The sequence below is a fragment of the Lactuca virosa genome, chromosome 1 (genome assembly GCF_052849685.1).
Source record: "Lactuca virosa cultivar CGN04683 chromosome 1, Lactuca_virosa_CGN04683_v6, whole genome shotgun sequence".
Classification (NCBI taxonomy): domain Eukaryota; kingdom Viridiplantae; phylum Streptophyta; class Magnoliopsida; order Asterales; family Asteraceae; genus Lactuca; species Lactuca virosa.
In genome coordinates this window covers 161,164,146-161,180,248 of record NC_136426.1, presented here as the reverse complement: position 1 = coordinate 161,180,248, position 16,103 = coordinate 161,164,146, and the positions used below count along the sequence as shown (strand labels likewise).

Below are 16,103 nucleotides of genomic sequence, written 5' to 3'. Positions count from 1 at the left end.
TGTCCGAGTTAAGAAAAAAAAAACTAGAGGCCAGACATGAATATTACCTTGAACCATAGGGACCATTCGTGTAATTTACTCTAAATAAAAATATACCTACAATATTCTTTTTAGTGTTAATTTAAGTAATGTGTTGGAGAGGTTTAGTGTTAACACAATCTTTTACACTATAATTATAGGTTTAGTGTAGGTTGTTAATTATGTGTTTGAGATGGTCTAAATATGATGTGGTTGTAGTAATAAGGTGACGATTACGATATTTTTTATGTGGCCATAAGGTGAGTATACCTCATGGCCAGATCTTCCTTTTGATATGTTAGATTGGATCATTAATTTATGTGGCAATGTGGTGAGTATACCCCTAATCTTTCTTATGATATATTAGATTGGACAATTAATGAAATTCTTACAAGCTACATGGATATAAAGAACGTACTCTTTTGCAGCTCTTCCAACAATTGTTTTATTAGTCTTTGGAATATAAGATAACATGATTATTAAGAAAATTAAATAAGAAAACAATAGATTATTAATAACAAATTAACAATGAAACAAACAATTTGTATGTAGCGAACTATAATTAGACATTGGCATGCGGGATGAGTAGAGGGTCACTTGACTGCGAATATCTGCAAAATAAAAAATAAAAAAATATTCGTACAATCAAAGATGTTACAAGAAAATAGAAGAAACAACAATAACTAAGATATAGTGTAATCTTAGTATTTTCAGTAATCAAACAAATGATGAACTAATCATTAACACTTGAGTGGCTAACCCATACGCCTAATTTTGTTCTTTTATATATTATGGTATGATTACCAGCCTAGCTAAGCATGAACAACAAAATCTCAAGTAGAGATTTTTAAACCACATTAATTTCTTGATGAAGGTGAATAAGGAAGAAGAGGAATTAATTCATCCGTATATAAATGCAAATTAATTCAACATATATGCATCAACAAAGTCGTGGTCACACATGTAACATATAAATTTGTATATACATGTCTACAAAAATTTAGTTAAACTAATTGTTTGTAGGACTTACATGTCACTGCCATTGAATATGATAAGAGAAGCAGGCTGATCGGGTGAGAGGCAGAACAATAGCCGAACTATGTATACACATAGAGTAATGCTATGAAAAAATTAAAATTAAACATCATCAGCCATATGTATCGCATTATAATATGGAATGAGATTAGAATAATGATTCAGGGAATTTATTTAAGCAAATATATATAGTTCATCATAAACACTTGGGTGATAAAAAACAAAATTGACTTGGATCGAACAATTAAATACTCACCTCCCAAAACATAGATGTAGGATTATCCACAAGGAAGCTATTATCCAACTTGATTCTTTGTATGCTATCCACACCTTCAAAAGCAACAGCCAATCTTCTTGTTAAAGAAAAAATTAGGAAGAACTTCAAATCCAATCTTCAAATTAATAACAAGTTTTCATAGGGAATTGAAGAGATGAAAATGATCAAAGCAAAAGTTTTCATTAAGGTAGACATACCGATAACATCACAACATGGACATAGAGGTCAGTCATGATTGTTAAGAAGCACCTGTTTTCATTTATTATTTATTAATGTCCTCTTTATATTGCTTATGAAGGAGAACCGGCCATAATATAATTGAAAACATTTTTACGTACTTTGAGAATGCTTCAGCATAGGATCCAGATATATCTTTAATAAGCGTGTAAATCAAAGCTCCAAGTGTCAAACATGCTAGTGTAGAAAATATTACTCTTGCAGTTACTACAGAAATCCCAGAGGTGTTTTCCCTAAGCAAAATATATAAATAGAAATACACAGTAAATATCTTTACAATATGTTTGATATGATTCATGATGCATTGATCACCGATAAAAATCAAAGAAAAAAATCTCGTGTTGTCGTAGTGAAACCGGAGAGGTTGACGATTGTTAAAGGTAATATATAAGAAATCAAGTAAATGATGATTTGCCTTGGTCAATTGAAAAGAAAACATCGAGAAAGAAATAATTAGTGTACCTCAAAAAATATTTACGTACACTTTTCATTTCAATCGTAAATGCTTTACATTTTAAAGACACAAATGGAGCTCAATATATATAAATATGATAGATCCAGTAGTGCCCATATATTGCTATTTTAATGGTAAATCAATATCCTAATTTATTCTTACCTTTTATGACGTCTCACTAACACAAAATATAACGGATTTGTCGAAGATTCTTCACGTGATAACTTGAAGAACTGAACAAGGACGTATCCAACGCTAAGAAGGCTGTAGAAGGTAGTAAATATGATATGTAAAAATTCTCTCATTATGCTTGAAGCTTGAACCAAAATAAAGACATTATTTGGAAGAGGCTCCATGTTTATTAGGGTTACTGGCACACATAATTTGCTCCATGAAGGCTAGTTTGCAAACTTAAAAGTTAACATAAGAAAAACTATTCTTAATATATGCAAAGTTTCAAATCAGAGCTAGCTTCCACCTAAAGAAGATAGAGAATTAAGAAAAAGAAAGATGCTGAATTTGATTGCAACACCTTGAGCCATATACAACAAACATCATTTTTCCATTAATATAATAAATGGGTTCATCGACATGCATGATTAGCAACTTTCACTGCATTAATTAGAGCATCATGTGTTTAATTTATTTACTCTTTTACATCACATATAAAGCTGTGGATACGAGATCATATGTTTGAAATCAAATATGTAATATATGTTTGAAATCAAATATGTAAGTAATTTTAATTCTTTAGAGACTTGATCATGCATGTTGCAAAGACTCGCTTAATTGATTTTGAAATTGATCAAGTTTTTGAAATCTCATATTCTGAACAAGAAAACTACAAAAGTCACATTTTTTATTGTACAAAGAAATATGCAAAATGGTCATGTTTAATGTGATATATAACCACCATAAGTAACATATAATTAAAAGCCCTTTAAACAGTCATTATAGCCCAAATGAACTTCCAAGTGAAATGTAAAAATGATTCCAAAGTTGTTAAACAACTCATAAACGGAAAGTAGATTACCTTCCTAGAACATACATCGAAACAACGAAAATAGTTGTCTTGATCCAACTTGATTCCTTATAGAAAACCCACGCCTAAAAATAACCGGTATACACAAATTAATGTCAATTCACTTGATTAAAAATATGGTGTATACAAATATATCCTACCGGTATACACAAATTAATGTCAATTCACTTGATTAAAAATATGGTGTATACAAATATATCCTAGTGAATGCAAATAATAATACTTAATATATTTACCATGATAAGGGCTAGCTAGCATAAATACACGAAAGGTAAAGATACGAGTGTCTAAAGTGAAGTACATCACACAATTAAGCTAGATATATTTTTTACTTCATCCAATGATTTGAAGATGATATATATTTCGGTATCCAAGTTGAAGCAGGGAATCAAGCCAACAACGAACCCGTTCCATCAAAAAGATAGAACGGATGGAATATTGACAATGCACTTGGACGGACCGATCATCTCACATAACAGACTGGTCACGTCACTCAACGACAAGACTAAAGGGAGTGGGATGCTCTAAGCCTCACCACCTCCCTCATCAAGGACGCCAAACACCGCCCCTGGCTCTTGCCAAGGGGGTCGCTATGTAAAGTTCATTGTGCTGCTAGCTAGAAAAGAGAAGACAGTTTAGGTTTTCTTTTCAAAATCAAATATATTTAAATGATTTTCACCACCACACCCCAAGAAATGCCAAGTTGAACATGTTAGACATGAAAACAAAAAAGATGGTGTGGCAAGTGTGTTCAGCTCACCACAACTCCCTCTATCCTAAGTGCATGGGCACCTGTAAATTCAAGGAAAATGAAAAGTCCACTCGGATTTTACAATTTAGGGTCAGGATTTCGACTATTTGCGGGTATGATTTTTGATTATTTGCAAGGATTTTCCATTCCGTTATTTCCTTTTGCATTAGACTTATAAAAGGTTTTAATAGAATTAATTCTTTTTTAAAATAACAAAATCCTATTCTTGTGACTTTTGAGCAATTTGATATCGTTTCCGTGTATTTCCTTTCTTTTGTATTTTATGCACACGAAGACTAGCTGAGATGGTCGGTATTAATGGAAAACCACATATTGAGTTGTAGAGCTTGATCTTCCCCAAAGATATAGTGCAAAGTAGCGGAGTAGTTGTGGGGTTGGCTGTTGTACAATTGTGGTGTTCCCTGTGGTGCAAACTTCCGTGTAAATGCCATAATAACTGATCCGATGATAACGTTTTTTGGGCTTAGCCCACAAGCAGATTTTAGATCAACTCGCGGTTATAAATATATCTCCTTTTGTGAATGTAACCTTGATGTAGAAAGTGTGAATGTAGCTTGATTACTCTAACCGAGTTAAACATGTTAATTCCTTTTCTTCTTTATTTTCTTCATATCTTTAACCGTGTGTTTTGCGCAATGTTTTAAAACCTGGGTCGACCCGGCCGGTTCAACCGGTTGGACCGTGACCCGGGGTGGAAGGCGGGTCAATTGAGAACGGTTTTTTGTAAAAATGCGGACCGGATCGAACCGGTCGGGTTTCCCCTAACCCGCGGTCGAACCGTTTATGTCGAACCGGTTAAAACCGGATTGACCCGTTTTGATATGGCTTTGATCGATTAATTGATGTTTTCTTCTCCTATCGACTGTGAAGGTGACGGTTTTGGTTAGTTTATTGATTATTCATTGTTAATTTATCATTGTTTCAAGGTTTTTGATTGTGTAGATTATGTAATTAGGATCCAATTAACATATGTTTATTGATTATAACATTGCTTTTCAATTCAATTAAATATGGAATCAACGGAAGAAGAACGATTACAAGCACAATCTATAACATGTTTTGATATTTTTTCAATGTTTAAACTTTGAAGACATCAAATTATTGGTTTTATATGTCTATGCATTATATAGGAAAGTAAAAATATATGAAAATAGAAAAAGATCATAAACCGGGTTGACCCGGCGGTTCAACCTATTAATAAAGATCGAGAATTTCTAAGAAGTGATGATGATTCCTATTAATAAAGATCGAGTCAATGACATCTGTCCATCAATAATTCTAATCCTTGCTTGAAAATTTTACGTGTATACCAAAGATGAAATGGTAAAAAGTGAAGTTGCTCATGATTTGCAAGACATTGAGGTCAAACCCGAGGAGATCGGAGTTCAGGAGATGTCTCAATGTGAAGAATTTCGGGTCGTCAAGTATGATCCTTTTATTTACCATTAAAAAAAAGTTCTTGAATCATCCAAGAAAAAAAAACACGCTAGAAGGTTCCTTAGAATCCTGACTTTGTGGGATTAATCATAAAAAACCATTTTGAATAGGTCAAACTCAACTAAGCTATCAAAACTTTTTCATGATACCGATGTTAAACAAGACTCCAAGCCTTGTCCTTTGGTTAATTCCGCATCAAAAGTGTAAAGGATAAAGAAGCAACAACTTAAACTTATAAATGATATGAACATTCATACCCCCATAACAGCAGTATATACGGAAAACTCCATCAGCAGTGCTATCCCCCACCTGCAACAAATTTGACAAAAAAATAAAATAAAATAACTCGAAGGGAAACTGATTTAGAAGCAAAAACATCAACAATTTACTTAAATCTTAAACTTCTATACCATATAATTTGACATTCATAACAATAAAATACAAGGTTAATCGAGATAATTCTTGGAAAGAAATCGGAGATAGAGAGTTCTCTACATAAAGCTTGTAATTTAACTAATAACTTGTAGAAGTCACCCCACACGTTACCATGAGAAACTCACTTTGCAGTTTGTATATACAACATTATTTTCAAATGTCAAAAGTAGAAACAAGAGAAAACTATAAAAGAAGTTATGTAAGGGACAAAAAACATCACTTTACAATAAAGGATCCAAAATTGCAACTTATAAAAACTGTTCAAATGAAAAAAAATTGAGAGAAAAAAATGGAAACGTGGAAATCCATTATGATCAGTGGCAAAATCTCTAATTCCAAATAAATTCTTATTTATTATAATATTTGTTATATGATATGTTGAAAAAATTATAACTTCATGTAAGTTGTGGTCTAAAAAAATAATGCGAAATGAATAGTGAACTGTGTATAATTACCTTGCTCCCAAGTTGAAACAAGAAATAAAACCATCAATGGCGAATACGTAAGCAAACCCAGCAACCATTACACAAAACAATACGATCAACAACGCCTTCACCGCTACTCCTACGGCCGATGCTGTCACCATTATTGCTCCAAGTTCTGTGTTGGGAAGCACGTAAGGTTTTCGAGTCTTTATAAATGCGATGAAGAATATAAAATAGCAAATTAAAAGGGTATTTGTCTATTTTTAGTAAGGATTGTTGGTTTTTGGCTTCTGTCGCCAGGCTTTATAATAGCAATTGCCAACGAATTTGTGTATATTTAATTTTGGTTGACATTTAGAATTCCTATTCCTATCTCTTTATGTATACTTTGTCAAAAGTCAAAAGAACGACGTAGAAGTAAAATAAGATCTTAAAAAAATAAATATTGACTGAATTATTGTGGATATATGATGTTGATTGTAAATATCGATTTGGTTATTTGGTTTGTTCCCGTATTTTCAAATTATTGCCGACTTTGTTTCCAAGTCATTAAATTTTCAATTGTCAATCTCTTCCAATTACCAATTTGCATTTAAACGAAATTCTAAAAATAAGACTTATCACAAAGACAAAAAATTAATCGATCAATACTTATTATTAAGCTATATTTTATTATGATTTTCATTTTGGGAAAAAGATAAACTACATTAATCATATTAACCATTTTTCAAAAATTAGTCAAAAATCGGTAAAACACCTAAAATAGTTGGTAATTTCACAAATGATATTTGCGAAATCACTTAAACGTCTGAAAAAATTGTCAACCGTACGAAGAAAAGTGAAATTGGCTCAAAATGACAACAATCTAGCACAAATGGCTCAAGATGACAACAATCTAGCACATATAGTAAGTTTTTCCGTCTTTTATATGTTTATACGTTTATGTAGCCTATTATACATTCTTTATTGTATAATAACTTCAAATCAAATATTTTTCTTAGATAGCATATGAGAATATCTCAGATCTACGTTGAAAAACAAAATTTTCACAAATGTCATCTGCAAAAATCTGATATTTACAAGGTGAAGCATAAATTTTCCGCATATAACATCTTTGAAATTTTATGATCTTCAATGTAGATATGAATTTTTTGCAGATGACATCTGTAAAAATCTATGATTTACAGTGTATATTATAATTATACATGAGACTTATTAGTTATTAGGCGAGCTATGACTCGACAACATCACAGTAAATTAATATACACGACGACCTTCTTTTTGGATATGGTTTTGAGGTTCCTTGAGGGTGGAAGTAAATTCTCGATCTTTCAAAATCATGTTGCCAAACTTCTAGAGTGCATCGACTATTAAATGAATGATAGTATGTCGGCACATCTATTGTTATGCGTTTTGTTTTGGACTAGGGGATGCCTCAAAAAGAAGGTGTCATGAGAGATTGTGATGTCTTCATTTAGATGTTCCTAAAGTAATTGGTATCGAGTCATCCTTTGAGTATTGAGACTTGATATGAAGCAACAACTATGAATTTTCGTTTTAGGGTATTTTTTTTTCTTTTTGTAGGGATATTATGAAATCCTCTTTTAGTATTATACTACTATAGATAATGTGTAACATTTATAAGTGTGTAAAGTATATGTTTAATATTTATTTGCATTGATTACTTTCTATATTTTGTTTTCTACATACAATAAAGCCAATTTTAATTCTAACAACATTAGCAAGATGATCCAGTTCTGTCATTAGCTTGTCAAGCATTGCATCTGCAACACCGATCCATTTTTTGTCCCTTTTATTTTCTCTTAGTATCAGTAACCAATTCTAGATTTTCTTACATCTATGTTCAGAGAACGTATGTATGATTGTACATTCATTAGTATTAGACTCTCTTATGAGTAATTTTGGTTGGATTCTTCTGATGGGTTTTCTATGCATCTTTATATTAGATTTAGGCAATGGAAGCATTCAAACATAATCATAAGTGTACATGCACCATAGATCTAGGTTTTACTATTATGACAACGTACTTTCAAAACTATGAATTTAAACTATTGAAAGGGAGAGATTTACTAACCTTTCAAGTATAATCATATATACTTATGAATCCTTGATGATCTTTTAATTCCTTCCTATCACTTAGAAGGACTAACACCTAAAGTAGGAATGTCCCTAATGGCTCACACTCAAAAGTCTAAAACCCTAGAATATTTAGGAGAGAGAAGAGACTGACTATCAAAATCTAGTTCTTCAGCCTTTTAGGAGGTTGGATCGATTTTCTCAAAGGCCATATGGTTTTATTTATAGTTGAGGTAGCTTGTAGACAAGACAGATTTGAATCAACTAAATAATCAGATTTAATCAAGAATCAAATCTTTATCCTTATCAGATACTAGGATTGATTCTATAACCTTTTTAGAGCTTCCAAAATCGTCCACCCTCTTTTGGAACTCTAGAATTTTCATTTTGCTCGACTATTTAATAATTAAGATTTAGACCCCACACGTTTGATCAATTCCCAATTAATTATAATTAATTCCAAGTTAAGTCAAATCAATTCTAAATTAAATTTAACAAGTTTCTAATTAATTTATTAATCTGTAGTAAATTAATAAACTATTTCCTCACTCTCTTAAAAGTTATTATTGTTATTTCAGCGCCTGAGGACAACCCAAAAAGTACTTTGTTTTTACTCCCAAAGTGATACAATTTAGTTATGACATTGAATACCCATTTCCAACATCTCTAGCTCGCTTCATCCCTTCTAGTATGTAATCAGGCATTTTAGTTGATAGTTGATAATTCCGAACATCAACAAATAGGTTAATATCATAACAATCTTCATCTCACAATGTCAAACATAAAATTTAGATGAACTCATTTTTACAGCAAAAAAGAAACCATTAAGATTAAAACATGTATAGTTCTCATAAAGAATGTAGTATGTGAAAAATAAATATTGTTAGGTGAATGCACAAAGAACGTGGTAGGTGGAAATGGAAATATTGTCTAGTTAATTGTAATTGTAATAAAAAAAAAGCCACATTTAATGACCGTTTCACATATAGATGTTGTCGATTCATAGATCTCATATGTAAAATGGGACTCGGAATAGCATATTTTCATAGATGGTAGTTGTGAATATGCAAATGCCATCTATGAAATGATCATAGATTTTTTAAAACAAAATGGTAACTTCTTGGATGTAATGACCCGAAAATCGTTCCCTTAAAGAGGTTAGTTTTGTGTTACTCGGATATTAATTGTTGTAAAGTTTATTTCAATTCTAAGGGTATAGGATGAAATAAATTAAATAAAAATTTGTTACGTAATACCTAAATGAATTATTCAACATTTAAAATGTATATGGATTAATTAAAGAGTTTGGCGGGTAAACATAACTTATTAAAATATATAAAAGATGTTGAGGGGCCGTAATGTCATTAAAGGAAACATGGTTTGTAAGATATATAAGTTTGGGGTAGGAGTTGTCAAGCATGGGAATCTCAAGGGACCAAAATTGTAACTAGAGCTTTAAAAGCCTCATAAAGGATTGAAATCAATTAAAAAGCTTCGTGTTTTGTTTTTATTCGTCGGTTTCTTTAATTGGGGGCTATTAAGGGCATTAAAGAGAAACAAACGCACAAACCGTTCTTGATACGTAGAATGTCGAATGGGAAACGTGTCAGTTAAAAGAAAACGTAAACAAGAATGAAGGATTTATACATCATTTCGTTATATCTTCGAATCAGAATAATTAAATTGGGTTTTCCGGTTGATCTCAAAACCTCTAAAACCCTCAGCAATAAAGAAAACGAATTTTTCTATGTATCTTCATATGCCCCTCACCACATGTATATATAGATGGAGATATACCCTAACGTGAGAGATGGAAGGAATCTTGAGGATCTCGAGTCAAATCGGGAACTCAACCCACAAGTTAAGTAAATATTCTAAAAATCGGTCCATCAACAATTTATCTTCTTACCATAATAACTGGATTTAATGATAACATTATATATATATATATATATATATATATATATATATATATATATATATATATATATATATATATATATATATATATAAAGAGAGAGAGAGAGAGAGAGAGAGAGAGAGAGAGGTTCAAATGTGGATTGACATCTATTGTGCGGACGTGTGTACAGTGTTATTCTGTGAAAATGACAAAGAAAATATGTTGTTTGATAATATAAATACGTTCAATCTTACATAACTATTGTCATTAACACACATTTTCACTAATTAAATCATTTATAAAATTATTATAGACTTTTTATTATTATTCTCATTCTGTCATAATGTTGTCAGAATGTTTATTGAGTCGTATTCTGTCAGAATGAAAGTGAGTGAAAAACGATCTGTGAGAACAAAAATAAATAAGAATTAGTGATAATGCATGAAAATGATGATATTTATGTACGGTTGAACGTATTTGCATTACTAAACAACTTATTCTCTTTGTAATTCTCATAGAATAGCACTGTCCATACGTCCGCACAATAATTGTACATCCACATTATAACCTAGCTATATATATATATATATATATATATATATATATATATATATATATATATATATATATATATATATATGATGTGGTCCCATAATTATCTAACAATAATATATAAATATATGTATAATTGTATAAGCGTTATAATGAATGTTATCATATTATTGGTACCCTTACACCCTGTTCCTGAGTCAAAATTAAGGAGGGAAGCGGAGAGAAAAGAAGAGAATCCGAGGGAAAAAAGGAGTGAAGATTGTTCCCGAGATTATTTTTTGGAATGATTTGGAGAGAAAGAGAATCATCGATACAAGAAAATCCCGATGATTACCAAACTACTCCTATATACATTCACGTACAAGATCACAGAGGAAAAAAAATCGTTGCTTCTCCTCTTCACGCTCTGCAATCGGAGACGATTCCATAGACGGGTTCCTAATCAGCTTCGTCTTCAAGCTTCCCATTGACCGGTTCCTGATCAGCTTCGTCTTAAAGTTTCCATTATCAGGTTTCATTTTTTTTTCTTTGATTTGTTTTTTTATGTTTCTTATACATGATGCTATTCTTCTTATACGCCATATATTTCTTGGCTATGGGTACTTATTTGGCATTTATTATATAATCAAGAAAAGTATATGAACTCACCTGCTCTTTCACTAGACTTCCAGTTTCATGAAGTTTGCATTAGTTGTTTCTATGTTTCTTCTCTGTTATTTGGTGGTGTATGGGTACTTATATAGTCTTTTTCTGCCTCTGTAAAATCACTCCCAAGTTTTACAAATGTGTTTATCCGCATAAATTTAATAAAAAGTTGCTGGATTTCTCAAAAAATCTCATTACAATGAGTCTTTTTCTGCCTCTAAAAAAGATTAATTTAAGCAAGTAACTATGAGCATTACTGCATTACAACATGTACCATGCTTCTTTCTGTTAATTGGATTAGTTTAAGCTAGTGTTAATATGATTATATAGTTTTGCCAAAGATTAATTTTTTGATTATCATCTCAACATAGAAGATCACAGAATACCCTATTATACATATTCATGAGTACTCTTGGGTGGTGTGCCTCATTGTAAACTGTTATGTTAAGTCTCATTCTTATCCACCTTCCTTACACCACCATATATTGTTTGATTTAGCTGATAGGATTGGTTTAAGCATAACATTATTTCATATTCATTTTCTTGGGGATTTTGATAGAATTACTGGTTTATACATTTGGGCTTGAAATAACAATATAAGTGCAACAAACTACCATCCGCTAGGGAACTGAACAAGCTGTTCATATTTCATTTTCTTGGGGATTTGGATAGAATGACTATGAAAATAAGTCTGATCACAAAACTAACTATAGGCAAAACAAACAATGAGCAACAATAGCATTGCTACTAAAAAATATGAGGTTTTATCGAATTACAATTTATATATTTTTTAGTATAATCTTATTTGGGTTTTAAAAAGCCTTCATTAGGTGTACATAAATTTTATCACTAAAGATTTTCATAAGTAAAATCAATCTATTTTTCCTTTTCCTTTTTCCGATTCTGGTTTCCATCCTTATAACGTTTAATCTATTTTTCCTTTTCCTTTTTCCGATTCTGGTTTCCATCCTTATAACGTTTAATAATTACAAAAATTCAAAAAAATAAGACAAAAAAGTATGTGGGTCGACCTACATGAACACAAAGCTTATTAGAAGTTTATTTTCGTTTGTGATGATTTATTTGATTCTTTACTTGGTTTGGTTTAAAGAAGTAAGTATATTTGTTTTGAGAATTATAATGATACTTTACAGCTTCAATGCAACCACACCTAATATGAAATGGATATTCATGTTACCCAAATTGTTAACAAATGATGTGACCACAAATCCACATATAACACAAGTATTACAGTTTAATAATTTTCATAAAATAGGTAACAATTTCGATGGATAGTGAGCTACAAACACCCACTCAATTTCTGAGAGTCAGGCAAAGGCAAGTAGTTCATCTGCTTTGCTTGTTGATGGCCATTCTGACACATCGTGCCCTTGCCAACACAAACCGTCCTAAATTACCTTCTAGGAAACTTATTTTAAAACGGCGACGTATACGTGAACAGTTGCTACACGACCTTTCAAATGGTGGTCAATGCCGTGAACTTATCCGTATGAGTGAGCAGGCTTTTAAGAAATTGTGCGCTATCTTACAAGTTGGTGGTCTTCGAGCTACTCAACGCATGTCCGTTGAAGAGCATGTTGCAAGATTTTTGCACATTGTCGGCAATGATTTTAGAAATCGATTTGTCTCTTGGCTATACCGTCGATCTAAATCTACTACAAGTAGGTGCTTCCATAGAGTTCTCCGGGCAATTATATCACTGGAAAGTCATTATATTCAACAACCAATAGGTGATGTTGTCCAAAAAGAAATTCAAGAAAAAAACGATTTTATCCTTACTTCAAGAATTGTATAGGTGCAATTGACGGGACACATGTTCGTGTCAAAGTACCTAACAAAGATGCCCCTAGATATCGTGGTCGCAAGGGATACCCTACGATAAATGTCTTAGCTGCTTGTACATTTGATTTAAAGTTTACGTACATTTTAAGTGGCTGGGAGGGTACAACATCAGACTCGAGAATACTAAAGAATGCGCTCAATAGAGAAGATAAACTTGTAATTCCTAAGGGTAAATTTTTAATACCAAAAGTACTCTTATGTGTAATCCAATTTTTAATACATAACTAATTACAACTTATTTGTAGGCCGATACTATTTGGTAGATGTTGGTTTGCCTCATACAACTACACTAATGGCACCATATCGCGGTGTCAGATATCATTTGAAAGAGTATTCTGCTCGGGCCCCTGAGAATGCAAAAGAGTTGTTTAATCTCCGTCATGCTTCATTACGTAACGCTATAGAACGGGCATTTGGTGTTCTAAAGAGAAGGTTTGCTATCATTAGAAGTACACAAGAACATTTTTATTCTTGTGAAACGCAATCAGACATTTTCTTGGCATGTTGTATTTTACATAACTTTTTGTTAGAAGAAGATCGAGACAAAAATCTTGAAGATGAGATCCTACAGGAGATGTTAAATGAACCAAGAGAGGAAATGTGCCATAATATAAGGGAGACAAGTGAAGGTAATGTTGTGGCAGAGCAAATGAGGAACTTAATTGCAAATCAAATGTGGACTGATTACTTGCCAAATCGAAACCAAGAGATAGATATGTCAATGTAGCTACTAGTTTTTATTATAGCATTTCAATTTGATTTTGTATGGATCTTTTGTGTTTGACTTGATTTTGTATGAATCGTTACTGTTTTGACTTTATTTGTGTTATTTATCTTTTGGACATGTTATTTAATCATTATTTGTACATCCTCTAAGTATGTATTTTTTATGTTATCAATGCTTGGTTTGTTATTTATGATGTTATGCAGGTCAAAATGATGAATGAAGAACAAGTTACTAAGAAAGAACATATAAAATGGACAGATTGGATGGGTTTATTGTTTTACTCAATCTATGATGACACAAGATGAGAAAGGATTAAAGATTAGTGGAAGTTTCATCCCACAAGCGTACTCTAACATGGTGGAGGAGCTTAATCAAAAGTTTGGGAAGAGTTTAACAAAAAGTCATTTAAAGAATCGTTTGAAAACTTTAAAATCAGGTTTCTCGCAATGGTATGACATGTTCCGCGGAACTTCATTGAGTGGGTTCGGTTGGAATTCTGAAACACAACTAATTGAAGCGGACGAGGAAGTGTGGGCCAACCTAATTAATGTAAGTTTCTTTTATTGCATGTTACTTAGTTTGTATATATTTATGTTATTTTTCTTAACAATAATTGTATTTGGGATTGTGTGTTACAGTCAAAGCCAAAGGCAATTTCATTGAAGTCCAAAAAAATACCAAACTACAATGAAATGATAGCTTTGTTTGCGAGAGATAGGGCTTCAGGAGTACATGCTGAAACCCCAAAAGAGAAGAATGCTCGATTGAACAAGACTGGGGATAACAAAGTGGAAACAATTGAAGAAGTGGATCAGTTACTAGCAAGCAATGACATAGCACTTGAGAAACAACAAAAAATAATGATGATGATGATGATGATGGTCTTGATGATATTCAAGTGTTATCTCCTACATGCTTTTCACCGGTGCAAAATTCAAGTTCTAAGAAGTACAAAACTAAAAAAAGGAAACATGAAATTGAAGATGAAGATGAACCTGAAGTTGAACCTGAATCGTTTGAAAAGGTTATTATGAGTGCAGTTACAGATGTGGCTTCTGCTATGAGGGAGGGTAGCAAAATCTTCGAAAACTCTCATCACCGGGTTTATACTGGTGATGAAATTTATAAAGAGTTAGAGCCAATGGATTTGGAACCAGATGAATTAGCAGAAGCTCTCATGTTTTTGTCGCGAAATCAATCTGATGCGGGGACATTATTTATAGTTCCATTTAAAATACGAAAAAGTTTGCTGAAAAAAAATGATGGGGGCAAGTAAATGACTTACTTAGGATGATAGTTTTTTGGTTTTTTATCAGTTTGACTTCATACTTTTTGGTTTTTGGTTTGAGTTCATACATTGGAATTTGTTTGATTATTCTTGCATTGACTTTAAATTGGTTTCTTATGAATTTGTTTGATTATTCATACATTTATGTTATTTTTGGTTTGGGTTTATTTACTTCTTTTACCCTTTATATTGATTTTGTTTGAAAAAGTTATATAAATGAAGAATATACTAGAATTGTGATTAATAATGAATTATGCATTAATGATTATTATATAAATAATCATGTGAAAAAAATAATTAAAGAAAAATAATTTAGGCATAATTTTGTTTTCAAGAGAATCGTGTGGTATATATTTGAAATTATGGAAAAAAGGTGACAAGGGTATAGTTGTCCACTTTTAGTTTTCATTTCTTTTCCTTTCAACTCGGGAACACAAAGAAAAATAGTTTTCCTTTCCTTTCTCTCGAACTCGGGAACATAAAAATACACTTTACTTTCCTTTCCATTCTTTTCTTTTCTCTTCACATTTCTCTTCTTTTATTTTCTTTCCTTTAAATGAAACTCGGGAACAGGGTGTTAAACAATCATGTCCATTAATCATAATAGTATAGGATCAAAGCGGTTTTCGTTACAATTTACGTAACTGAACCTATCAATGGTCACATATACGTATATACTACCTCCGTCCCAAATTAATTGTCCACATTTCACTTTTGAAGTCTTTATTCTTCAACTTTGACCTTAAATATTTTTCTTTTTGATAGATAATACTTGATGCAAAATATATAAATCGATTGTATTTTAAATGTCTTTTCATCGTTATAAGTTTCATCAAGTAATAAATAACACAAATTAAAATATTTAAAGTCAAAGTTGAAAAAAAAAGACTTCAAAAGTC

The 16,103-nt window shown here is 31.7% G+C and overlaps 1 protein-coding gene and 1 pseudogene across 1 annotated transcript; one reads left to right on the top strand and one right to left on the bottom strand.

The window, feature by feature from the left end:
• Positions 1–438: 438 nt before the first annotated feature.
• LOC145160647 (uncharacterized) lies at positions 439–6,418 on the bottom strand. Its single transcript, XM_079079931.1, has 9 exons — positions 6,163–6,418; positions 5,530–5,581; positions 3,055–3,128; positions 2,184–2,285; positions 1,669–1,800; positions 1,528–1,579; positions 1,310–1,383; positions 1,049–1,138; positions 439–629 (listed from the first exon to the last, which is right to left on the bottom strand). Exons 1-9 carry the CDS (start codon positions 6,291–6,293, stop codon positions 581–583), a joined length of 756 nt encoding a protein of 251 aa, XP_078936057.1. The 5' UTR covers positions 6,294–6,418; the 3' UTR covers positions 439–580.
• Positions 6,419–14,270: 7,852 nt separating this feature from the next.
• Positions 14,271–15,192, top strand: LOC145123107 (uncharacterized; annotated as a pseudogene).
• The last annotated feature ends 911 nt before the right edge of the window (positions 15,193–16,103 follow it).

Excerpts from the sequence above, each read along its gene's own strand:
- LOC145160647 (XM_079079931.1), bottom strand. The coding sequence starts at position 6,293 with ATGGTGACAGCATCGGCCGTAGGAGTAGCGGTGAAGGCGTTGTTGATC. Across the intron at positions 5,582-6,162 it reads TGTTTCAACTTGGGAGCAAG|GTGGGGGATAGCACTGCTGA; the intron begins GTAATTATACAC and ends AATTTGTTGCAG. Across the intron at positions 1,580-1,668 it reads TATGCTGAAGCATTCTCAAA|GTGCTTCTTAACAATCATGA; the intron begins GTACGTAAAAAT and ends AAATGAAAACAG.